The following is a 26,688-nucleotide window of genomic DNA, read 5'->3' as shown; positions in this document are numbered from 1 at the left end:
CTCCTCACTAAAGACCAGCATGTGGCTATTGAAGGATTTACATCAACGGCTTGGCCATAGTGGGCATAACCATATGTTGTCAACATTAAGGAGAAAATATTGGATTACAGGTGCTACCACAGCTGTAAGGAAGATCATATCAGAGTGCTGCTTCTGTAAAAAATATAATGCAAGGATGATTGGGCAGAAAATGGCTGACTTGCCCAAGGAGAGAATCCTGCCAGACCATCCGCCATTCACTAATACAGGTGTTGACTATTTTGGACCAGTAAGTGGCATTAAGTGGAGTTTCAATCCTCCAGCTGGATCCAATTATGGTGGGGTTTGGGAGCGAATCATCCAGATGCTGAGAAAAATCCACACTGCAGTTCTTCAACAGCAGACACTTGATGACAATAGTCTACATACAATCTTGTGTGAAGCTGAAGCCATCTTGAATGATCGACCAATCACCAAGTTGCCTGGTGATCACTAATGGATATTGAAGCTCTGACTCCCAATCATATCTTGATGCTGAAAGGAAAACCTTCCTTATGTCCTGGATTATTTGATGTGCATGATTTGTACATAAAGAGAAGGTGGAAACAGGTTCAATACATTTCAGACCTATTTTGGAAGAGATGGGTGAGAGAATATTTACCTTTGCTGCAGGAGAGGCAGAAATGGAACCAAACTAGAAATAACCTTAAGCCTGGGGACATTGTGGTCATTATGGATCCAATGGCTCCTAGAGGCTCCTGGCCACTTGGAAGAGGTTTGGAAACATTCCCTGATAAGAAAGGGCTGGTGCGCTCTGTGCGTTTACAAACTAAGACCAGTGTTCTTGACAGGCCAATAGCAAAACTTTGTTTCTTGAATGAGTCTATGGGCTAAGAGATTGTTACAATCATTGTGTATGTTTATTGTGCTCACAATTTGTATTTATTTTATGACTCTTCTGTATGTGTTGAGAATTATGTGTCCCAGTTAGACTTAGCTGCTTACACACTGTGTTCTGCAGTTCTCAAATAAAAGGGTATTTCATGCTATTCTGTATCACATGTAGTCGCTCCATCTCCTCCTGCGCTTCCGTTGTGGACAATGTGACTGTAAGGCAGCGCTGATTATTCATTCATTCATTCATTCATTCATTCATTCATTCATTCATTCATTCATCTTCTACCGCTTATCCAAAACTACTCGGGTCACGGGGAGCCTGTGCCTATCCTCAGGCGTCATTGGGCATCAAGGCAGGATACACCCTGGACGGAGTAGCGCTGATTTATTATTATTATTTTGTTTTTAATACATTTTGAATTACGTTTGGATTTTACTAGATGTATATAGCCTAAAGCAATCGGCACAAATAACACTGTTGGATTTAATCTTCATGATAATGTGGATATAACTTATGAAATCGAGTAAAAATTAAATGTCATTAATTCTTATTATCGTTCTTCTCACATGAATTTTCTACAATCTAACTTCAGTTCATGACCTCACCATCTGTGTCACCAATTCCCTTTGTCTCCAGAATGTGCGTACGCACGTCTCAAAGTTTGCTTAAAGGTGCGCACTTTTTCCCATCAAGTTTGTTTTTTATAGATCACAAAATTTGCACGAAAACTGGTGTACGCACGTTTCCAGCCCCGTTTTGTGCGCACACACGCTTTATAAATGAGACCCAAGATCTTTATATTATTGTGCGGTGATATATAAGAGTGAGTCAGGAAACATTTTTCTATACCAGCATCACATGATGACCTGGCCAGTGCTCTGCAAAATAAATGGTTAATAATTCTTCTGGCTACTTTGCAGGACTTGTATCGGTCATTGCAAAGATGGATTGATGCTGTATTGGCTGCAAAAGGAGGCCTTACACCATGCTAATATATTATTGTGTAGTCTAAAATCAGGGATTTTGTTTCATTGTACAACCCCTGTAGGATATTTGGTCATGAGAATAGTTTATTTGTTTAGTTATTTGTTGTTTATTTGTGTGTCTGTTACTTAGCCTGTTTCTGTGTGTTATTTATTGCTTCAAAATCTATTTGCAGTTTACAATAACCTTGTTCACAGAAATATTATTTCATTATATTACTCCTGTGAAATAATTGTACATATTCACAGATGAGGCATAAGGAGAGGTTGGTGGACTTTGTGTGAATAAGATACACTGGGAAATGCAGACCTTAACTTAGGTCTTAATTTTTATTATATTCACCCATAAAAATAAATTGGTCTAGAGAAGAGAGAGACTGAAGGTCTGCATAATCATACAGCAGTTATGGTTTGTCCCTCACATTGTACTCACAAATTTACTATAACTATAGCGGCAACCTATAACCGCTGAGAGGCGAAGTAGCAGGAAGAAGCATTGCTGACGCGTTCCACATGTTCCTTGATCACATTTATTGAATGCACGATATACATGTTGTACAGACTGACGAAAACGCTAACTCAAACAAAAAAAGCATACAATGATGCAAAACACTAAAGACACCATTGTTGACAAATTGTGTTGAAGTCTATACGAAAGCCACATTAAAATATATCAATAAAGTTGATATAAAGTCAATAAAGTCAACAGAAAGTAAGCTTTCCTACTTACTTCCCCCCTCTTCCCATACACACTGACAAACAGGAAATGGAGTGAGATTTATACCCTTGAACCCCAATGAAACACCATGACCCGGAAATGCATTCCCAAAAAAACAAAAACAAAATAAAAGTCCATCATATAGTGCACTTACAATAACTATTATGTGATATTATAGAGATTATTACTTTAGTAAAGTCTTCACATCCTGAACTGATTTATTTATAACAGAAACCCATGAACTCACATCAGACCTTAAAGGAGATGTACTAACAGGAAACTCAGTGACTCTGAGTATAAACACATTTACTTTATCAGTAGTGACAGAGTTAAATTATTTATATGTGAGCAGATATGCAGTCCTAAATCTAGTCCTTATACTCTCTCACTCACTCATTTTCTACCGCTTATCTGAACTTCTCGGGTGACGGGGAGGCTGTGCCTATCTCAGGCATCATCGGGCATCAAGGCAGGATACACCCTGGACGGTGTGCCAACCCATCATAGGGCAAACACACTCTCATTCACTCACAAACTCACACACTACGGACAATTTTTCAGAGATGCCAATCAACCCACCATGCATGTCTTTTGACCGGGGGAGGAAACCGGAGTACCCGGAGGAAACCCCCGAGGCACAGGGAGAACATGCAAACTCCACACACACAAGGCGGGAATCGAACCCTCAACCCTGGAGGTGTGAGGCGAACGTTCTAACCACTAAGCCACCGTGCCCCCTATCTAGTCCTGTATATACATTCTGTATTTAATTTAAAAATGTCATTACTTGTTTAATAAAAGTAAAATTAAATCATATATGGAAACAATAATGCTTTTTGTATCTTACCAACAGTCTTAAACCTGTGGTGACTATAAAGCTTGATATACTAATTTTTATTTTATTATTTTTATTTTTTTAATTTATGTCGCTTATTTTAAGATGAAATAAAATATTTTTAATATAAGATACATTCAGTGGAAGTTTTTAATAGAAGTGACATGACTTCATTCCTGTGACATCATTTAAGAGCTGTGGTCAGAAGTTTTATTGATTAATTGATTTAATCTCAGGTAAAATCTCAATGAGATTAAAAATCCCATTTCAAGAGACCTGGACAAGACATCAGCATGCCAAATCAACAAGCAGTTATACAATGGAGTTAGCATAGCATCATAGCATCCCAAAACGAGGGCTGTCAAGTGTCACACATTGAGAGTGACAGTCACGCATTTCGGTCTTTTGTCACGCTCTCCCACCACACATGGTATTTCTCACTAAACTTACTGTTTATCAGATGTTTAATATGCCACAGCGCCCAAATGTATCAGTTCGCACCACTGTCTCTATGGAAGCGGGCAGGAAACAAGCGCATCTTCCCTGGAGTTCTTAGTCGAGCCTGTCACTTATCAGCCAATCAAAAAAAGAGACTACACAATTGGGTAAGATTTAATGCAACAACCAATATAAAAAAGGCATATCCTGGATTTGTTCACAATCACTTTGAGCACAGAGTAAGTCATGATCTCCTGTTTTAATGTTACAACAAATTCACAACTCGTTTGACACAAACAATGACATTGTGACTGCTGTTAGAGACGTTTCCCAGATAATCAGTATCAGGTTTTCATGAGTGTCTGTAACTTAGCCAACAGTTTTACAGCCTGTTCACTGACAACACCTGCTCAGAACAAGTGGTCTAGGTCAGTGGTTCTCAAACTAGGGGCCCTGAGATGGTGCCAGGGGGCTCTGGCTTTATGACATTTTATAAAATAATGAATTTATCAAAACTTCTGTGTAATTAAATTTATACAAAAAGTACACTACACTGTATAATGTAATATGTTTTCTTTAATTTAAATATTAATTATTAGAGTGTTTTATGTCATGATTTTTTTTATGTCACTCTTGCCTGTCTTCAAAACTTGAGAGCCCTGCAAAACCTTGACCTGAAAATGTAGATATTTACATATATTTATATTGTGTATATGTAGAAAGATTTATTTAAATTGTTACAATTGTTACAATTTTTCTTTACCTGATTGTCAAGACGATTTTAAACTTTCATGACTTTGATTTTACAGTGAACAGTTAAATGGCTGAATAAGATTTTTCTTTTTTTTAAAGGAAAGAAAAAAGAAAAGAAAAAGACATTAATGTGTGTAATATGGTTCAGAATTTGAATAAATTTATAAAAGATGTGAAATTCACTGGGGCAATTCAATGACATTTATATATCAGTTTAATGTTTTGTTTTTTTTTTAATTTCAACCAATTTTCTGCATATAAACAATGTGGAACCTTTACAAATAAAAAAAATCAAATAAGAAATTTTCCCATTGTGGGACGAATAAATTTTATTTTATAAACAGTGTAACTAATTGCTTGATTAGACACAAAGATTAATTTACTGTTTTTTTTTTTTTTGTAAAAGTGAATCAAATACAACTCTTCATCATTTTTTATCAACAGGAAAACCCAAACCGACTGTGATTGTGACTCCTCAGCGCTCCGTCTACACTGGAGACACTGTTACTCTGAGCTGTAATCTGGTGTCCACTGGATGGACATTTTTCTGGTATGAAAGTCAGAAATCAGAAGGCTCATACACCAACACACTCACTGTGAGAGTCTCCAACGAAGGACAAGTACATTACGACTGTTATGCAAGCAGAGGAAACTACGACTCAGAATGGAGTGAACCAGCCACAATTACAGTGAGAGGTGTGTCATGTTTTACACTACAGGTTTAATGTTAGGAAAACAATTAAAACAAAATTATTGTATTGTTTTAATAATTATTTGTAACTATATAACTATATAATATATTTACTTAATTCTGGATATGTTTACATTTTTGTAATCTTTCTATAGCAAGACCAAAGCCTGAAGTGAAAGTACAGCCAGCTGACCATGGCATTGTGTTTACTGGAGAAACTGTCACTTTCTCATGTGAGATAAAGGCCGGAGGATCCTGGGAGTATCAGTGGTTCAGGGATTATAATGAACTCAATTATGCTAAAGGAAAGAAAACATACACAATCATTTATGTTAAAGAGTCTCATAAAGGTGTTTACACATGTAAAGGAACACAGTCATCAGACCCACAATACACAGAGACTAGTGATGCTGTTACACTGACTGTATCAGGTGAGTGTGTATTATGTCACATACTATTTCTCAAATGTTTACTCTATATCTTCGTTTTTTCTTATTAAAAAACAATGTTAAAAACAATGCTTTACATTTTAAATCTGATTAGTGCAGTAAAGATTACATTATTTTTATTCTCTAACAGAAAAACCTAAACCGGAGCTTACAACAGTATAAGATGTGTAAATATATTATAAAAGTTACTCAAGTAAATTCAGTAAAAGTGTTTGATAAAAATGACATGACTTCATTCATGTTTCATCGTACATGGGGAATCAGAATCCAACAGTAAATAAGTCATGTGTAGATTTGCATTTTGTGTTATTTTTTTATCCAAATTAAACAGAACTAAGTCTAAAACAATAATGAACAAGTTGTTTAGCTTCATCACAGAGACAATAATATTTTTTCACTGTAGAAGTGATTAGTGTAGTAAAGACTTCACATTCTGAACTGTTTCATTTCTAACAGAAAAACCTAAACCTGAACTCACATCAAACCTTAAAGGAGATGTACTGACAGGAAACTCAGTGACTCTGTACTGTACACTGACACCACAGTCTGCTGGATGGAAGTTTTACTGGTCTAAATACACACAGAGCTCTGAGACTGAGACTGAAACACACCAGTACTTCATCAGTTCAGTTAGAGTCTCTGATGGAGGTCAGTACAGGTGCAGAGCTGGAAGAGAAAACCGAGTCTTCTACACAGACTACAGTGATGAACTCTCACTAACTGTTATTGGTGAGTGAAAGACTTTCTGTTAAGTGATTCTGCACAACATTGAACAAATAAACATGTGACTACAGTCAGAATATAGAAACATTTACACAGCTACTTACAGAGAAAATTTTCAGATAAATCATTTTATTAAAGTTAAAGAGAGACAGTGTGAACACGGCTGAGCAGGACTGGTGTGAGGTGAGCTGGTAAATAAAAAAAGTGACAAAACACTAGTTTAACTTTGGTAGAAAATGTCAACAAAACCCATAAAGTGCTTTTAAGAAGATGTTCAGACTGTAAAAGGGGCTTGATTAAGTTACTCTATCAGAAACATCAAAAAAAAAGCAGTCGAGACCTGCCTGATGTGAATGAGTGAAGAGGACGAGGGTCGAACTTTTATAGTGAATCACTCAATCTGATAGAATATGAGAGATTAGAGAGTGAGTGTGTACGAGGAGTTCTGAATTAATTACAGGTGTGTGTGTGTGTGTGTGTGTGTGTGTGTGTGTGTGTGTGTGTGTGTGTGTGTGTGTGTCTTTCCATTCAGTACACATGTAAAAAGACAATCAAATCAAATAAACAATTTATACTCAGTCATTCGATCTATATCTTTTATAGTATGTGCAGTTTCTTGTTCACTTGCTGACATTCAGAATTTTTGAAGATGTCTCATATTAAAATAAACAGGATTATTATACACAAAGTAATTCAGACAATAAATTGTGTTGAAGATACAGTCTGTACAGAATCCTGATTATTTTTAGGTCTGAGTCTGTATTAAAATTGTGATCTACATTTACTTCATCAGTGGTGATTGTTGTCTGACAGAGTTTCATCATTTACATGTGAGCTGATATACTGTATCTACACTCTGAATGGTTATCTACAGAATAGAAACAGTAATGATTTGTTTGTTTCTTACAGAGAGTCCTAAACCTACAGTGATTATAAACCCTGATACTCAGGTGTTCTTAGGAGAGGCTGTGACTTTCATTTGTGATGCAGAGGAAGGAAGAGACACTGAGTGGACGTATGGCTGGTTTAAGGACAGTATCACATTGTACCAATATTACAAAACAAAGGGGTTCAGCACCAGGTCTGTTAGAGTCTCAGATCGTGGTCAATACACCTGCAGAGGGAGGAGAAGTGACTCACAGATGTCAGAGATGAGTGATCCTGTTACACTCTCTGTATCAGGTGAGTCTGTTAAAACCTCTTACCTGTCCCCCCCCCCCCTTTTTTTTTATCAAAGTATATATACTTTGACATATACTTTGGTCTCATTGGAAAGAAGAGAGTCTCTAGTTTCTGACACAAGTATCAGAGTGATTCTAAGCCTTACTGACACAGAGTTATAGAGGCTAGAATGGAGGATTTTTATTTCCGTCTGAGTTGTTTACCTGATAAACTGATTACATACATTGCTGTATTTAATGATTTTTGGTAAACAACAACTGAGGGTCATAGCCACATGTCTTGGCTTTCACCAAAAAAAATGAAGTCAAAAGACTCAAAAATGGATTTTATATGAATATTTTTCTACGGACATGTCCGTCCGTTCAGGTTTTTCTTGTTTATATTTTTTACTGTATAACTTTGTATAAAAAGACTGCATGCTTAGTTCAAAAGTGTGAAACGTTTGAGAATTGCGCAATAAAGTTGAAAAAAATTAATATGCGCATTCTCATTGCACAGCCCGAACTCACCAGAAGTATCATGTTGCATCTCGTTGGAATCGGCTCCTTATTGGCTAAAGAGCTATGATGCTCGCGAAACATCAAATCGCTACTGGAGGGAGCAATTGTCAGTCAAAAGGAGGGTCACCCACATAGCATGGAGAGACTTCATTGGCTTCTTAGCAGCCTATCTCGGCAGCACAGGCACTGGTTGGCTCATGAGAGGGCTTGTTTGATTCGTCAGATCCTCGACTACAAATCTGACGCGTTTTGAAAGTTGTACCCGTCCAATGAGAAGTAGGAGTCGAACAAATGGCGGAAGCGAACCAGTGAATTCAGTTTCCGGTTAGACACATAATTCTTGTGAGGCGAGCAAAGCGTTTTGGATTAAAAGGATTACATATTCCAGTTCCTTGGACTCTTGGGGATTTCTACAAGCATTTGTTTTGGAAAATACATTAACATTAGTGACAATGTGAAGAAAGGGAAATTTAAAGACCAGCGTTAAAGGTGAGTGAGCAAAACAAACTAGCGCCACCTAGTTCAAGTGGCTATCAATTGGTTAAATTACTATAAATCATATTATGCTTTGTGTGTGCGCTTAATAAAATCCTGAGAGTCTAAGCTTTCAAACAGTATATAATTTAACTGTGTATTTAGAGGATTTAATGATTAAAAGTTACAATGAAGTTACAATGAAGTTGATGCAGTCTCGCCTCCTAGCGGTGGTGGCTCGTTCTCGCGACGGCGACCTGATAAGTGGTTTTAATTAATGTTATAACTTTTATGTAAAAAGTCTCACTAGTTTTAGATTTTGTTCCAGTTTGTATCATATGCAAAAAAGTATCATCATGATGATCTTAGGGCTGCTTCAATATTAATGTAACTCCCTCCAAACACACAAACAATCAGTGACTAAGACAACACACCTGAGGGAAAGATTGAGTTCAATTAGTGTCCATGGCAACAAACAAGTGGGCAGGGCAAACAATTAACAGCAAGGCAAACCAGCAAACAGAGACAGACTCATTACAATAATATTATAAAGGATTTTCTCCACTTAATTCAATTCAATTCAAGTTTATTTGTATAGCACTTTTTACAATAGTCATTGTCTCAAAGCAGCTTTACAGAACAAAAACATAGAGCAGAAGGTAAACATAGGAATAATAAAAGAAATAAGGAATAATAAAAGAAAAAGAATTAACTGAATAAAAAATTCAAGATTATTATTAGATATATATAGTTCACAATGTGTATGTATTTATCCCCCTATGAGCAAGTCTGAGGTGACTCAGGCAGCAGTGGCAAGGAAAAACAACCTTAAATTGGTAAAAGAAGAAACCTTGAGAGGAACCGGACTCAAGGGGAACCCATCCTCATATGGGTGACACTGGGGGTGATTGTAATATACCATCAAACAAATGTTGTATTGGTGTAAGGATCATGGACTTAAGATCTCCTTAGTATCACAGAGTCTAACTGGAGATGTCTCAGGATTCTTAGAGTTGGCCTCGGCTCAGTGGACGTCCAAAGGCTTCGTCCCACAGAGGACGTTGGGAGCTGGTACAGTGTCTGCATGCCTCGGGATGGGTACAAAGAGAGAAGCAGTAGAGAGGGATTAACATATCTGCTGTTCATAAAAATGTGCTGGTCTGATGTACTGGTGCATGATATTATACGATGTATTATGTGTACGCCTGACTAAAGTTTTTAATCTACACTTAAACTGGGAAAGTGTGTCTGAGCCCCGAACACTGTCAGGAAGACTATTCCAGAGTTTGGGAGCTAAATAAGAAAACGCTCTACCACCTTTAGTAGACTTAGCTATTCTGGGAACTACCAGAAGTCCTGAGTTTTGTGATCTCAGAGAGCGTGAAGGATTGTGACGTGTTAGAAGACTAGTTAGATACATGGGAGCTAAACCATTAAGAGCCTTGTACGTAAGTAGCAGCAGTTTGTAATCAATTCTAAACTTAACAGGTAGCCAGTGTAGAGATGATAAAATTGGGGTTATATGGTCATACTTTCTTGTCCTAGTGAGAACTCTGGCAGCTGCATTTTGTACTAACTGTAACCTATTTATTAAAGATGCAGGACAACCACCTAGTAATGCATTACAATAGTCCAGTCTAGAGGTCATGAAGGCATTAACTAGCTTCTCAGCATCAGAGACAGACAGGATGTTGCTCAACTTGGCAATATTTCTAAGGAAGAACGCTGTTTTGGTAGTATGGGCGATATGATTTTTAAAAGACAAGTTGCTGTCTAATATAACACCTAGGTCTTTCACTGTCGAGCTACTAGTATCAGTACATCCCTCTAAATGGAACTTAAGTTGTGAGAGTTTATGTGCACTGGTTTTTGGACCTATAAGCAGTATTTCTGTCTTATCGGAGTTTAACAACAGAAAATTGCAGTTCATCCAATCTTTTATCTCTCTAAGGCATTGAGTTAATTTGGACACTGTGGCAATTTCATCTGGTTTTGATGAGATATATAACTGTGTTGTCAGCATAACAATGGAAACTAATCCCATGTCTTCTAATAATGTTCCCTAATGGAAGCATGTATATCGAGAAAAGCAGAGGTCCTAGAACTGATTCTTGAGGGACCCCATAATTAACTGGTAATAAACTGAAGCATTCACCATGTAATTCTACAAAATGGTATAGATCAGACAGGTAGGATCTAAACCAACTTAAAGCCTGACCATGAATACCTGTGTAATTTTGTAAGCGATCTAGAAGAATGTTGTGGTCTATAGTGTCGAATGCAGCACTAAGGTCAAGTAGAACTAATAAGGACATACAGTCTTGGTCCGAAGCTAAGAACAAGTCATTTGTAACTTTAACAAGTGCAGGTTCTGTGCTATGATGGGGCCTGAAACCTGACTGAAACTCTTCAAGGATGTTGCTCTCCTGTAAGAAGGAGCTCAGTTGAACAGACACAACCTTTTCAAGTATTTTAGACATAAACGGAAGATATGAGATAGGTCTGTAATTTGATAGTTCATTAGGATCTAAGTTAGGTTTCTTAATGAGTGGCCTAATAACTGCCAACTTAAAAGACTTCAGGACGTAACCTAAAGATATTGAGGAGTTAATGATATTAAGAAGAGGCTCACCAGCTTTATGTAACACTTCTTTCAGTAGTTTAGTTGGGATGGGGTCTAGTGAACAAGTTGATTTAGCTGTAGTAATAAGTTTATCTAACTCTTCCTGTCCTGTACTTGTAAAGCTGTGTAAAGCCTTAGGTGAGATTGTGTCACTAGTTGCTCTCATATGTTGAGCGTCACCTATTTTATTCCTGATACTTTCAATTTTATCAGTGAAGTATCTCATAAAATCCTCACTACTGAACTGAACTTTCAAAGTGAAATATCAAACAACAAATAATTTAAACAAAACAATAATGGAAAACAAACAGCTTCAAATAAATAATGTTTTTAGGTTTTTATAGTATTCAGTGGCCAGTATAGACATAAAGTCAGGACGAGAGGAACAAGGTTTAAACCCCAATGGACACAAAGAGATCAAAACCTGAAAATCAAACCAGAAATCTACAGAGAAGAATTCCAAAGGGTGACACAAGACAGAGTCAAAGGGCAAAACAAGGTCAAAAATAGAAAATAGAACCGTTTTACCAACATAAATAAATAATTAGAAAACCTCGGGTCACTAAAGGCACAGAATAATCCAACAAAGTGCATAAGGGTACACAGCTATATACAGTATACCGGTAGCAATGAGAATGTCATGGCGAGATCAAAACTTTGTGTTGGCATTCAAAAGTGTAAGAGTAAATAATAAACAAGTTGTTTAGCCTCATCACAGAGACAGTAATAATGTTTCACTGTAGAAATGATTAGTGTAGTAAAGACTACTTCACATTCTGAACTGTTTCATTTCTAACAGAAAAACCTAAACCTCAACTCACATCAAGCCCTAAAGGAGATGTACTGAGAGGAAACTCAGTGACTCTGTACTGTACACTGACACCACAGTCTGCTGGATGGAAGTTTTACTGGTACAAATACAAAGGGAGAGTTTGGACTGAGACTAAATACACTGAAACAGACTCCTACACCATCAGCTCAGATAAAGTCTATGACAGAATTCAGTACAGGTGCGGAGCTGGAAGACGAAACACAGATTACTACACAGACTACTACACAGACTACAGTGATGAACTCTCACTAACTGTTAATGGTGAGTAAGATACTTTCTGTTAAATGATTCTGTACATCACTGAACATATAAACATGTGAATACAGTCAGAATATAGCAACGTTTGCACAGCTACTTACAGAGAAAACTTTCAGATAAATAATTTTATTAAAGTTAAAGAGAGACAGTGTGAACACGGCTGAGCAGGACTGGTGTGAGGTGAGCTGGTAAATAAAAAAGTGACACAACACTAGTTTAACTTTGGTAGAAAATGTCAAGAAAACCCGTAAAATGCTTTTAAGAAGATGTTCAGTCTGTAAAAGGGTCCTGATGAAGTTACTCTTTCAGAGACATCAAAATGTCGAGACCTGACTGATTGTGAATGAGTGAAGAGGACGAGGGTCGAACTTTTATAGTGAATCACTCAATCTGATGTGTGAGAGAATGTGAGAGATTAGAGAGTGAGTGTGTACGAGAAGTTCTGAACTAATTACAGGTGTGTGTGTGTGTGTGTGTGTGTGTGTGTGTGTGTGTGTGTGTGTGTGTGTGTGTGTTTTTCCACTCAGTACACGTGTAAAAAGACAATCAAATCAAATAATCAGTTTATACTCAGTCACTCGATCTGTATCTTTTATGTGCAGTTTCTTGTTCACTTGCTGACATTCAGAATTTTTGAAGATGTCTCATATTAAAATAAACAGGATTATTATACACAAAGTATTTCAGACAATAAATTGTGTTGAAGATACAGTCAGTACAGAATCCTGATTATTTTTAGGTCTGAGTCTGTGTTAAAATTGTGATCTACATTTACTTCATCAGTGGTGATTGTTGTCTGACAGAGTTTCATCATTTACATGTGAGCTGATATACTGTATCTACACTCTGAATGGTTATCTACAGAATAGAAACAGTAATGATTTGTTTGTTTCTTACAGAGAGTCCTAAACCTACAGTGACTATAAACCCTGATACTCAGGTGTTCATAGGAGAGACTGTGACTTTCAGGTGTGATGTAGAGGAAGGAAGAGACACTGAGTGGACGTACGGCTGGTTTAGGGACAGTATCACATTGTACCAATATTCCACAAAAAAGGAGTTCATCATCAGTTCTGTTACAGACTCACATCGTGGTCAATACACCTGCAGAGGGAGGAGGACAAGTGACTCTCAGATGTCAAAGATGAGTGATCCTGTTACACTCTCTGTATCAGGTGAGTCTGTTAATGAATGTTATAACTTTTGTGTAAAAAGTCTCACTAGTTTTAGATTTTGTTCCAGTTTGTATCATATGCAAAAAAGTATCATGATGATGATCTTAGGGCTGCTTCAATATTAATGTAACTCCCTCCAAACACACACACACACACACACACACACACACACACACACACACACACACACACACACACTGCAAAAGCAGTTCTCCAAAGACTGATTTATTTGAAGACTTTTCTCCAAATCCACCATGAAAACTAAACAATATTAACAACAAAATAATCACATTAACTTGACAAAAAGTGAAATCAAATACAAAGTGACATTTTACAGACATACAATACAGAAAATAAAGCATGCTATGAGAAAGAGTCTTTAATTCTTCTTCTTCTTCTTCTTCTTCTTCTTCTTTGGATTCATTGGCGGGTCGCATACCAACTTTATGGTGCATAGCGCCACCATCTGTGCTGGAGTGTGAAGTGATTTCAGTCTAAAAGTATATCAAAAGATGTCTATATTCTATTTCTAAGACCACTATGCTTAATGAATTTTAAAACCAACCTTACAATTTTCCCGGATCCAGGTTTTATGTTTAATTGATTGTAAATACTTTGCAACCTATTCCCTGTAGCTCTCTTATTAACTCATTCCTTTCCAGATCATACTTGGGGCAGAAAGCCAACACATGTTCAACTGTTTCCTTTACTTGGCATAATTCGCATAATCCTGTATTATGTTTCCCTATAATATAAAGTGTATAATTGAGTTTAGTATGTCCCATCCTTAGTCTTGATAAGATAAAACCTGATCCTCTCTACTTAAGTTTAGTGTCATATTACTTTCTCTTATGGTTTTATGTATATTATCATGGTAATTGTCCTTCCCTCCAGATTTTGTTAAAAAGATCTAAAATTACTTTAAGTATTACGTCATCCCTCTGTTTAATCATAATATAGCAGATTCTATCTTTCCCAGGAGCAGTACTTCTAACCCTCATTAAGACTCTTTTAAGTTCCCACAAATTAAAGGCAGCATCCAAAGCTGTTTTACTATCCTTTTTTTTATTATTAAAAATATCTTGATTTTGCTTTAATATTTTTTCCCTCCATCTCTTAGAATTTATTCCTAGGTTATCTGAGCTGTGTGCCTTTTGAAAGGTGGAAGCTAACATTTCCACTTTATCTTCTTGTGTCACTGCTGTTTTCCGTTCATCTACTAGTACTGGTATATTCTGAGTTCTGTAAACCCCAACCATTTTTTGAGGACACCCCATACCTCTCCTAATTGGGTTTCCCTTCCTATTGTGGAGCAGAATGATTGTCAATACTTCCTTTTAGCTTGCTTTATTTATTATCTTCCTTGCCTGAGCCCGTTTCTTCTGATAACTAATTAAAGTTATAGGTAAAGTTTTCTTAAGCTCTCTAAAAGCCTTATTTCTATCTTTAACAGTTTTTGTGCATTCATCATTCCACCATGGAACAATTTTCAATCTTACTTTACCTTCTGCTTTAGGAATGGATTCTTCAGCTGCATTTGTAATAATTGTATTTAATCGATCAGAACACAAATCTATATCATCATCTAAGCCAGGGGTGTCAAACACAAATTATATTTGGCCCATGAGATCATATCAAATGTGCATTACAGCTGGCTAGCCACATGCTCCGCTAATACTACAAATCCCAGAATGCCTTGCCACTGTATTGACGCGTAGTCACGAACAGCAAGCAGCCGTCATTCTCTGTTGACAGTTGTTAATAACCATGCTACAGTCACACCGGGCAAGTTAATTCACCCTCCACAAAAATGGCCAAACAAAAGATGGACAATAGGAGCTTTCAAGGCAGGTGGGAGGCAGATTATCTGTTCACGAATATAAAGGACAGACCTGTTTGTCTTGTGTGCTAACGGAGCTGGCACAAAAAACATAAGAAGACACTATGAAAAGAAACATTATGAGAAGTATAAGGACCTGGACATAAAGCAGAAGCTCCAGAAGGTGGAGGAGATGAAAAAAAGTCTGGTTTCCTTTCAAACTATGTTCATGAAAGCAAAATCAAAAAGTGAAGCTGCTGTAAAGGCTGTAAAGCTTTATTGTGGCAGCAGAGATTGCAAAATCTGCCCTTTAATGAGGAGGGAGAGTTTGTAAAAAAAAAAAAAGTATGGTCAAAAATTGTATGGTCAAATATTGCCAAATGAACACCACTGATGTGTCTTTTATTTCTAATTTAATTTCTTATGTGTTTGTAATATCAAGCTCTGGTTGTTCCAGATCCTGTATTTGTAAAGCTAAAGTTTCTTTCAATATGAAAAAGGTTGAACATTACATATCAGTTGTAGTTAATTTTTCAACAATATTCTGTTTGGCCTGTGACTTTATCTCAGTTTTATATTTTGGCCCACTGTGAATTTGAGTTTGACACCCCTGATCTAAGCTATAATTCACCATTCCATCAATACATAACCTGTTAAATTTATCCCAATCGGCTTTATGAAATCTCCATCTATATGGCATTGTTTTATTTTGTTGATAAATTTCCAATCCCACATTGCATAATCTTGGGAAATGATCACTTCCCAATGTAGATTGCTCTAGTACTTCCTATTTATATTCTAAAGCTACCATTATTATCTGTGCAAGTACTACCCCAAAGTGAATTATGTGCATTAAAATCCCCACACCATATCAAATTTCCCCCAGCTTTGATTCTTATCATATTTAGATCATCTAGAGTTAACTGATTACAAGGATTATAGAAGTTTACCACCTTTAATCCCCCCTTCCTGAGTCCACACCTCTACAACAACACATTCCCCTAAGATACCTATTACTATTTCTCTATAAGTCACCCCATCTTTAACAAATGTCCCACATCCTCCTCCATTTGTACCAACTCTATCCTTTCTAACCAATTTGTAACCCGGAATACAAAAGTTTAACTGCGGACAAAGCCAAGTCTCCTGAATACATATAATGTCTGGTAAAACTGCTAGGTGGTACACAAATCTTTTAAGTTCTTGCCCATTCACAATCAAACTTTGAGCATTCCATTATAATATTTTCATATTTTACTTTTACTTCTCTGATGTTGTGGCGAGATCAAAACTTGGCGTTGGCATTCAAAAGTGTAAGAGTAAATAATTTGTTTGACAATAAACCCCAACTATAAAGGAAAATAAATGAAGATTAATATGTTGGGTTATACACCAAGCATCCACTACAAGGCTCTTAACCCTCAATTGCTCAGTCATATGAAAATAAAATAAAATGTATGTTGATCTGAATAAGGGCATATGCCAAATTTAATCCAGGATCTGAACCTTGGGCAGAATTCAAACTGCTACAGAGTATAAAAGAGATAATCCCAGTCCACCCAATCAAATGCTTTTTCAGGATCAAGTGATGTTAGTACCTCTGGGGTATCAGGAGGGGTGGGATCATATAACATATTATATATCTTTCATATATTAAAGAATAATGTTTTTTAATAATTCCTGTTTGGTCATCTGAGGGTAATATAGAGGGTAATATAGATTCCAGTGGATGGGCAAAAATATTGGCCAATAACTATCTACTATCAAGAATGAGAGAGGTCGAAATGAACTGCATTCTAAAAGACTCGATATAACTGATGTGATCAATATAAATGTGAGATACAGAGCGCAAAATACACTGAGTGCACATACAGCTTGTATAAGAATTATTACATAGAGAACTCATACAAAGAAACCCAGCAGTTCAGCATCAGCTCAGTTACAGACTCTGACAGTGATACATACACCTGCAGAGGGAAGAGGGGGGTTCAGTGAATTTCTCAAGGACACCTCAGTCGTGGCCAGCCCAAGACTCGAACCCACAACCTCAGGGTTAGGAGTCAAACTCTCTAACCATTAGGCCACGACTTCCCCATGACCTGGGTTATCTCACTGTCTCCATCTTTTTTTGTATCTTACTGAATTCCCCTCGCTGTAATAACAAACGGATAAATACACAAAGCGCTCTGAATTTCTAGTTGAAATTCTTTCATGAAAGTCTGTACTGTATCAGATTGTCTCACTGACCATCTAAACCGTGTGTCCTTACAAGCTTTAAAAACACACAAACTCAGAATTTTCACCTTACGGCCACTCCATTAGCCTGCTAGCATCCTATTCCTCTCTTCACTTCTTTTCGTTCTCACTCTTTCTCTCCTCGACCTGAGAGCATCTGGATTAAAGAAATAATAAAAGCCCAATTAATCATGTATATTTTCTAGAAAATTAGCACTCAGAAAATAATAACTTTAATAAAAGAAACAAAAAACAGATTTAACATTTTAAGCATGTATCAATTGACCAATAACTGTTTATTTATTACAACATCCTTATGTATTTTTAACTGGGCTGGAAATAGAAGAATCGGCTACACTACTAATGTAACATAATATTAAGAAAAGATGTAGGTCTAGTTATTGTTTTTCTGAGACCAGTAACATCACAGAGACAGAAAAATGCTTTCCATTTTATATCTGATTAGTGCAGTAAAGATTACATTAGTGCTGAACTGTGTGTTTCTTCTCTAACAGAAAAACCTAAAACTGAACCTAAAACTGAACCACCACTCCTGTCATGATTACACCACCAGCTGTTTCCCATTTCCCACACTATAAAGTCTGAACTTGAACCTTTCCCCAGTGCGAAGTCTCGACTAGTGTTTACTGTCATTCTGAGCGTTTTCTGGTTGTTATTCTGTTTTCTGGTTTTTGACTCTGTTTGATATTCTGATTCTCGGATTGTTTGCCGCCTGCCCCGACCTGTTTTCCATGTTTACCGATTCTGATCATTTGCTCTCTACATTGTTGTTGTTTGCTGGCTCTGACCCCCACCTGTTGTACTACGATCTCTCAATAAAGCGTGCATATGGATCCTCCGTCTCCTGACGCTTCGTTACAGAAGACTTCGCCACTAAGTGATCCAGCCGCTGTCCTGCCGAGTACAACGGAGCTCCTCACCAGGCTCACAGGGGAACTCGCTTCAGAACTTCGAGATCTACAGAATCTATCTGCAGCCACAGGTCCATGACTCTCCTTCCCAGAGAAATTCGAGGGGAACCACGCGAGGTGTAGAGGTTTCCTGCTGCAGTGTTCGCTGTTTGTGACACAACATCCTGTTCTCTACCCCACGGATGGCAGCCGCATAGCCCTCGTTTGCACGCTACTTACCGGAAGGGCTCTAGAGTGGGCTACCGCAGTGTGGAAGGACGGCACCGCGTTCGCCTCCTTCAATCACTTCCTTATTCAGTTCTGTAGCGTGTTTGAACATTTCGCCGGAGGAGAGAGTGCCGAAGAGCGCCGCGGAGTACACGTTGGAATTTCGCACACTCGCAGCCCAGGCGGGCTGGGAGGAGAAACCTCTCAAGCTACTCTATCGCAAGGGCCTGAATCACAATCTGCAAGCTGAACTCGCGTGTTGTGACGAGGGGACAGACCTGTCGGAACTCATGAATCTGTCCATTCGAATAGATCAGCTGATCAGATCTTGGCATTCACCCACGCGCTGGCCGCCACCTTAGAAGCCTGGCCCCAGATGCCCCGCCTCCACTCATCTCACCGCGGAGGAGAGAGCGCGTCGTATACATCACCAGCTTCGCCTGTATTGCGGCAACACCAGACACCGGCTGTCATCCTGCCCTGTCATGCCGCACAGGAAGCAGAGCACACTCGTGAGTGTGACCATTCTCGCCGCCAACATTCAGAGCTGCGCCCAGTTTGACGTACACTTGACGGTGCGCATGTCTCGTCCCAGGTGATGATCCGTGGACATTATGAATATCTGGTCATGCCGTTCGGCCTGGCTAACAGTCTGTCTGTATTTCAGTCTTTCATAAATGATGTCTTCCGAGATATGCTGGATCGGTGGCTTATTGTGTACCTCGACATCCTCATCCACTCCGAGTCGTTCGAGGAACACATTCAGCACGTGAGAGCTGTCCTAAAGTGCCTGACTGCAACGGTTACTCGGATTCGCCAAATTCTACCGCCGCTTCATCCATGGTTTCAGCACGATCGCAGGCCCTCTCACGTCTATAATAAAGAAAGCATCATCCCGTCTCAAGTGGTCACCGGAGGCAGTCAGAGCCTTTCATCAGAGCCTATAAAGTCTGAACTTGAACCTTTCCCCAGTGCGAAGTCTCGACTAGTGTTTACTGTCATTCTGAGCGTTTTTTGGTTGTTATTCTGTTTTCTGATTTTTGACTCTGTTTGATATTCTGATTCTCGGATTGTTTGCCGCCTGCCCCGACCTGTTTTCCGTGTTTACCGATTCTGATCATTTGCTCTCTACATTGTTGTGTTTGCCGGCTCTGACCCCCACCTATTGTACTACGATCTCCTAATAAAGCGTGCATATGGATCCTCCGTCTCCTGATGCTTCGTTACATCAGCATGCCAAATTTCAACGACTGGAAATACAGAATGTTACTTAGACCTCTTAGAACTTATTAGCTATTCTGATTATAGTGACACTTTTTTTTACTGAGTTATTATTTAAATTATTTACATTATTATTTACAAATATTTGAAAATTTATTTGACATTTAATTCTTATTTACTTAATAGTCAAGATGATTTCTGTCATGATTTTAAATTTTCATTGCTGTGATTTTACTGTAAACAGTTGAATGAAAGAAAGAAAGGAAGAAAGAAAAGAAAAAAGAAAAGACATTAATGTGTGTAATATGGTTCAGAATTTGAGACAGTTTATAAAAGATGAGGAATATAAATTCACTGAGGCAATTCAGTGACCTTTATATATCAGTTCAATGTATATTTTTTTATTTTTAAACAATTTTTTCGCATATAAACAATGTGGCACCTTTTGTAAATAAACACTGTAACTAATTGCTGAATTAGGTACAGAGATTAAACTACTGGTTATGTTGTAAAAGTGGATCAAATACATCTCTTCATCATTTTATATCAACAGGAAAAGCCAAATCGTCTGTGATTGTGACTCCTCAGAGCTCCGTCTACACTGGAGACACTGTTACTCTGAGCTGTAATCTGATGTCCACTGGATGGAAGTTACTCTGGTACAAAGGACCAACATGGAATTCCCAGTACATTGGAGCTTCAGACACCAAAACACACACTGTGAGAGTCTCTAATGAAGGACAAGTAAATTACTACTGTAAAGCACACAGAGGAAACTACAACTCCGAGATGAGTGAACCAGCCACAATTACAGTGAGAGGTGTGTCATGTTTTTCTAGGAAGAAAGTCAAAACCTAATTATTTTATTGTTTTAATAATTATTTGTAATAATATAACTATATAATATATTTACTTGATTCTGGATATGTTTATATTTGTGTGATCTTTCTATAGCAAGACCAAAGCCTGAAGTGAAAGTACAGCCAGCTGACCATGGCTTTGTGTTTACCGGAGAAACTGTCACTTTCTCATGTGAGATAAAGACTGGAGGATCCTGGGTGTATCACTGGTTCAGGGATAATAAGGAACTCAGTAATGCTAAAGGAAAGAACATCTACATAATCACTGATGTTAAAGAGTCTCATAAAGGTGTTTACACATGTAAAGGAACACAGACATCAGACCCACAATACACAGAGACTAGTGATGCTGTTACACTGACTGTATCAGGTGAGAGTGTTTTATGTCACATATTGTCTGTTTCTGTAACATCGTGGATGTCTTTCAGACAAACCCGCGGCCACCAACACGCCTCTTTAAAGGCTCTTGGTCACGTAGCTGCAATTAGCGCAACTCGTGACACGTGTTCACGCCTCTGTTTAAGAGCCCGAGGTTCGGAACTTGCCGTGCGGACAGAGTGTGTGGCAGAGTAGAGCGGTGTTACGCTCCGATACGTAACACCGCTCTACTCTGACACACACTCTGTCCGCACTTGGTGTACATGCATATGATTGAATTGTTTACACTCAGGAAGTGCAGCTTTGTCTGTACAGTGTTGTTGTTGCCCCCACACTCTGCTCTGTAGTGAGCCATGAAGTCAGTATTTTTATATTTATTATAACTATAGCATTTTTGGGCTACAAATAAAAGGAACACATCATGTGGTTATAAACTATTTCTACAATGTTTGCTGTTTCCCTCTTTAATAAAAGATTATTTTAACTAGGCTACAATAATAAAATAGCATAACAGTAGAAAAAGATGTGGTCTAGTTATTGTTCTGCTGAGCAAACATGTTTTCAACGTGTAGAGTTGATTAGTGCAGTAAAGATTGCATTATTTCTGTTTCATTTCTAACAGAAAAACCTAAACCTGAACTCACATCAGACCTTAAAGGAGCTGCACTGACAGGAAACGCAGTGATTCTGTCCTGTACACTGACACCACAGTCTGCTGGATGGAAGTTTTACTGGATCAAACCCACACAGAGCTCTGAGACTGAGACAGAAACACACCAGTACATCATCAGTTCAGTTAGTGTCTCTGATGGAGGTCAGTACAGGTGCAGAGCTGGAAGAGGAAACCCAGTCTACTACACAGACTACAGTGATGTACTCTGGGTAAATGTTACTGGTGAGTAAGAGATCACACTGTACACAACATGTTAACAGTAAAGCTGGGTAGTTAAACACAGTAAGATATATTTATATCTTACTGTGGTGAAGAGTGAAGAGGAAGAAGTTTGAACTTTTATATTGAACCACTGAGTGTGAAAAACTGCAGAGATTAGAGTATCAGTGTGTGAACTGATGATGATGGTGTTTGTTTGTGTTTTCTGATTTAGCTTTGGTACAATGCAACACTACATTACTATATTTTATAGGCTATATGTTTAGTTTAATATATTAACCTAAGTTTCTTTCTTTTTAATAATAAATGTTAATATAATAGTGACCTATAATGAAATGTAGTAATATTAATATAATTATTAACAGGTGAATCGTCTCGAGTGTCTCTGATAATCAGACCGAGCAGAACTCAACACTTTACTGCTGACTCTCTCTCACTGAGCTGTGGGGACCAGAGTGACTCTACTGGATGGACAGTGAGACGATACACACAAAGTGAGACATCGTCCGATTGTTCATCAGTTTCAGGATCTACATGTAACATCAGCTCCCTCTCTACATCACACACTGGTGTTTACTGGTGTCAGTCTCTATCTGGAGGACGCAGTAATTCTGTTAACATCACAGTGCACAGTGAGTCATTTCATCAGTTCTCATCAATAATATTTAATACACAAAAGCAAATCATACTGTAAACAATTGAATTTATGGCTTACTTGTAATAATATCACAAGAAAAGTTTATCATCTTGTGATTGACAGCAGTGCAGTTAAAACTCTAAAATAAAATTCCCAGGCAATTTTCAATCAATTTCAGATGTTTACTTAACATTTCTTACTTTAAATGAACAAACTGTGTTAGATGCTCATTTAGTTCTCTGATTCTTGCTGTCTGAGTCACTGTCGTAGTTAACATAACTGCATGGTTATGTATATTTATAACCTGAGAAAATGAGGAACACTAACAAACTGTATGAGCTACATTTATAGTAGTAGTAGCCTTTATTGTCACTGGTCACATGTACCGTGAAATTAGCCATCAACCTGTTCATACATACAATACATACAACATGACAAGGGGGGACAGGACAGGAAGACAGGGAATTGAAAAGAAATACAGCATAACATGAGGGAAGGGAGGAGAAAAAAGTGCATATCTTTATATATGTGCTTATACTAGCTATTAAGTTATAGCTATTAAGTTTCTGTCATGTTCATCTTAAGCTCTAAGCCTATTTTCCTGACTGTTTTTTGAAAATGACATGCTCTACTTTAAATGAGTATATCTCAAAAACTACAAGGTGTATTTGAATAATTCTGGTATCAAAATAAAGGTAACAATTGAGATTGCTGCAGAAGTATAAGTATATCTAAGAAAATATAAAATAAGTATATCTATTACCAGATCAGAAGCTGGAACACAAAAAAGTCTAAACAAATTCCTTCTGACAAAAAAAAAAAAATCAATTTAAAGAAGAATAGCCCAATCTAAACTTTCATATTGAAGCCTACATGCTCCAGAAACCAACTGTATAACTTCTTACCTCTAACAACAGGACACAGTGCACATGACTGTATGCCAGTCTGAGCCACTTCCCCTCTATAGAGCTAAAAGCCAGCACTTCCTGCTTACAAAACAGCTCTAAGATGACAAAATAAACTCAAATAATCCACAATAAACCCATTGTTACATCCCTTAAAGCTGTTCGAAGGTAATCAGTTCAGTTTATCTTGAGGGGGTGAAAACTTTTAGCATGATTTTCGGGATTTGAAAACACACCTCTTGTGTTTTTTAAGCCCAGCTGATTTCTGTTCCACGTGATTTCAGCATTTTAAAAGCCAAAATAAAGCAAGAAAATCCTCTGGACAGTTGGAGTTGGTTCATTTAAACGTCCAGGGAATTTAACTTTTCCGAAATTTGAAGAGTGATAACTCTAATTCTCTATGAAATTTTAGAAGTTAGACCCCTTTTTAGACCGGCAAAAGAGGTAAATTAAGTTGTATGAGGTTAATGTGTGAAAGACAGGGGAGCATGCAGACCTGAATGACAGCAGTATCAGCTGCAAGACCTTGATATTTTCCGTAAGCTGATTTACTGATCACACACCTGTTTCTATCAGTTCATTTGTTGATTGCACATGATATTTGACTTGTTAAAATTAGCCCTGAATCCACCAATAAAATAGAATTCTGGAAAAAGTGTATGTGAATAATAGTCAGATAATAAAGAAATAAAGGTCAGAACTTTCCCTCTTTCTGGTTTTCCCTCTGTACAAGATAAAAATCTTATAAAAACACTATCTTTCCAGGTAATAGAAAAAATATATATACAAATGCAGTGACAAGGAAATGTACACGTAAAATGTAAATGTTTAGTAGGCTTTTTTTCTAAGAATATAAAATACCCTGTTGTGTTTTCTGCTCCATGTAAAATGGCATGTTAGACACCAATCCATGGAAATCTCACAGAGGAATTCAATGTGTTTACCAAACCGTATAAAGGCATGCATGTTACAGTAATAATGCAGAATTACAAACTTCATGTTTTCAGTGTCTTCTTTCTGTTTCCTGCAGATGGTGATGTGATCCTGGACAGTCCTGTCCATCCTGTGACTGAGGGACAACCTCTGATTTTACGCTGTTTAAATAGCCAAAAACTCTCAAACTCTGGTGTTTATTTTTATAAAAATGATTCCATCTTCCAGAACCAGACTACAGGAGAGATGATCATCAGTAGTGTCTCAATGTCAGATGAAGGTTTCTATCACTGTAAACACCCAGAGAGAGGAGAGTCACCGAAAAGCTGGGTTTCAGTCAGAGGTGAGAACCATGTCTTCTTACTTTAGTTAGATTTGTAATAAAAATCGATTTAAATATATAATGTTTAAATAGATATTCAGGTTCCACTCTTTCTCTAGTTTCAGCTCCTGGATTAACTGGTTTATTTATAGGACTAAGTTTGGCCTGTCTGTTTGTCATCATAATGATCTTACTGATCCTGCTCTTGCTCTTCAAGAAGAAAAAAGGTGATAACAGATGTTATGGTGTATCTTTTCTTTTTCAATTTTTAGGAAGATAATGATCTTTCTAGGTCTTTTTGTTGTGTTTGTGTTGCTCCACATATAAATACAGTATGTGTAAAGGTAATGTTTAACTTGTTCACTGCTTTATTTTTGAGGTGTACAATCTCCATCTCCTGCAGTGAATCAGGACACAAATCAGCCTGCAGGTCAGTTTGTACTAACAAGAAACACCAGCATTTGTTTCTCAATCTTCTGCCATTTAATATTTTTTGCTTACAATCTCTAATTTTCTTTTTTAATAGTTGGTGACAATGTATATGCAAATACTGCTAAGATGACCACAGGTATGGTGATCATATAGAATCTACATTTCTGTGGCTAAAATCAAGACTGCATAATACTGACAATATTGTGTTTTATTCTATTTAAGATGATTCTGCAGCTGCCTCCAGCAATACAGTCTACCCACAGGTTAAGAAACAAAATGGTAAGGCCTCCATTAAACCACGTAACTCTTTTAATTTTAATCTTTTGCCTATTGCAGTAATCTGAACTGATTTCCGTGTTAGATGATGCAGCCAGGGGGCCACAGGATGTGTTATATTCCCAAATTGAAATGAAACTGTGCAATAAAGGTAATGCTATCTACTGTACACTGTTATAACTGATCATGAGTCTTTTTGTTGTAAGAAATAATGTTCACTAGCTCCTGTTCTTTACCAATTAAAACAGACTAAATGACATTTTTTAGACAAAGTGATGTGGTTAACACCACAGTTAAATCTAAAAACATGAAACCCAAAAGTAACATATTGTGCTTACTGTGTCATTTTACTTTTTACACATATCCTGTGATATGATGGATGGCAAAGAGCTTCTTTACACTTACATTTTACTGATTAACTGCTGTTAGATATTACATCATTACAATTTACATTACAGTTTACATATATTTGAATATATTAGTGCAGTGTGTACAAATTTGCTCTCCAGCACACTTTGAAACAGAAATAGAAGGAAAACAAATAATGGAATAAATTGTACATGAATTACAGGACTTTTTAAACTTCAATTGTGGTAGACTGTGAAGGTTTTATATTTTGCAAAGTTTGTTAAAGGATTGTAAAAGTGCTTCTTTTCCATTGTATAGAGTCTGATGCTAAACCAAGTGATGTGACTTATGCTGAAATTGACATGAAACATATAAAGAAACCAAAGAGAAAACAAGGTCTGTGTAAATTAAATGTAAGCTTTTGCTAAACACTTTGTAGCATTTGCTAATTTTTCATCTTAAGGCATAAGATTCAGAAACTGCTATGAATCATTCTATAACTACAGTCACACTAATAGAGGAGTCAAATGTTATGTAGATGTTGAAGTTTAAGGGGTTAATACAAATGATTTAGCATTTGCTAAGATAAAAAACACCAATGACTGTTGCCCACTAGGAAAGAGCAGTGAGGGAGCTGACACTGTGTACTCAGAACTGAAGCAGAACACAGATAAAGGTAAGATGAGATCAGAGAAACACTGTACACAAAGATAAACAATCTCTCCAAAATCACAGTATTGCAAACAGATTTGGGGAATCTCAATCATGGGGAATCATGAT

The 26,688-nt window shown here is 37.3% G+C and overlaps 2 protein-coding genes and 1 long non-coding RNA gene across 3 annotated transcripts in view; 1 reads left to right on the top strand and 2 right to left on the bottom strand.

Annotated features, from left to right (window-relative positions):
- LOC113645368 (titin-like) overlaps positions 1-26,688 on the top strand; it is a 1,056,738-nt gene that overhangs the window by 747,086 nt on the left and 282,964 nt on the right. The window contains exons 37-45 of the mRNA XM_047818848.1: positions 5,049-5,300; positions 5,451-5,726; positions 6,201-6,473; positions 7,377-7,649; positions 12,046-12,339; positions 13,236-13,511; positions 20,479-20,745; positions 20,880-21,155; positions 21,786-22,058. Of these exons, the coding sequence (XP_047674804.1) occupies positions 5,049-5,300; positions 5,451-5,726; positions 6,201-6,473; positions 7,377-7,649; positions 12,046-12,339; positions 13,236-13,511; positions 20,479-20,745; positions 20,880-21,155; positions 21,786-22,058 (2,460 nt within the window). The remainder of the gene's footprint in view (positions 1-5,048; positions 5,301-5,450; positions 5,727-6,200; positions 6,474-7,376; positions 7,650-12,045; positions 12,340-13,235; positions 13,512-20,478; positions 20,746-20,879; positions 21,156-21,785; positions 22,059-26,688) is intronic.
- The window catches only part of LOC113643804 (immunoglobulin superfamily member 1-like), a 789,004-nt gene that overhangs the window by 556,336 nt on the left and 205,980 nt on the right, over positions 1-26,688 (bottom strand). The gene's annotated exons all lie outside the window — the stretch shown is intronic.
- The window catches only part of LOC125145593, a 104,542-nt gene that overhangs the window by 39,359 nt on the left and 38,495 nt on the right, over positions 1-26,688 (bottom strand). The window lies entirely within an intron of this gene.

The sequence above is a fragment of the Tachysurus fulvidraco genome, chromosome 1, assembly GCF_022655615.1.
Source record: "Tachysurus fulvidraco isolate hzauxx_2018 chromosome 1, HZAU_PFXX_2.0, whole genome shotgun sequence".
Taxonomy (NCBI): Eukaryota; Metazoa; Chordata; class Actinopteri; order Siluriformes; family Bagridae; genus Tachysurus; species Tachysurus fulvidraco.
This window is presented reverse-complemented; position numbering and strand designations above follow the sequence as displayed.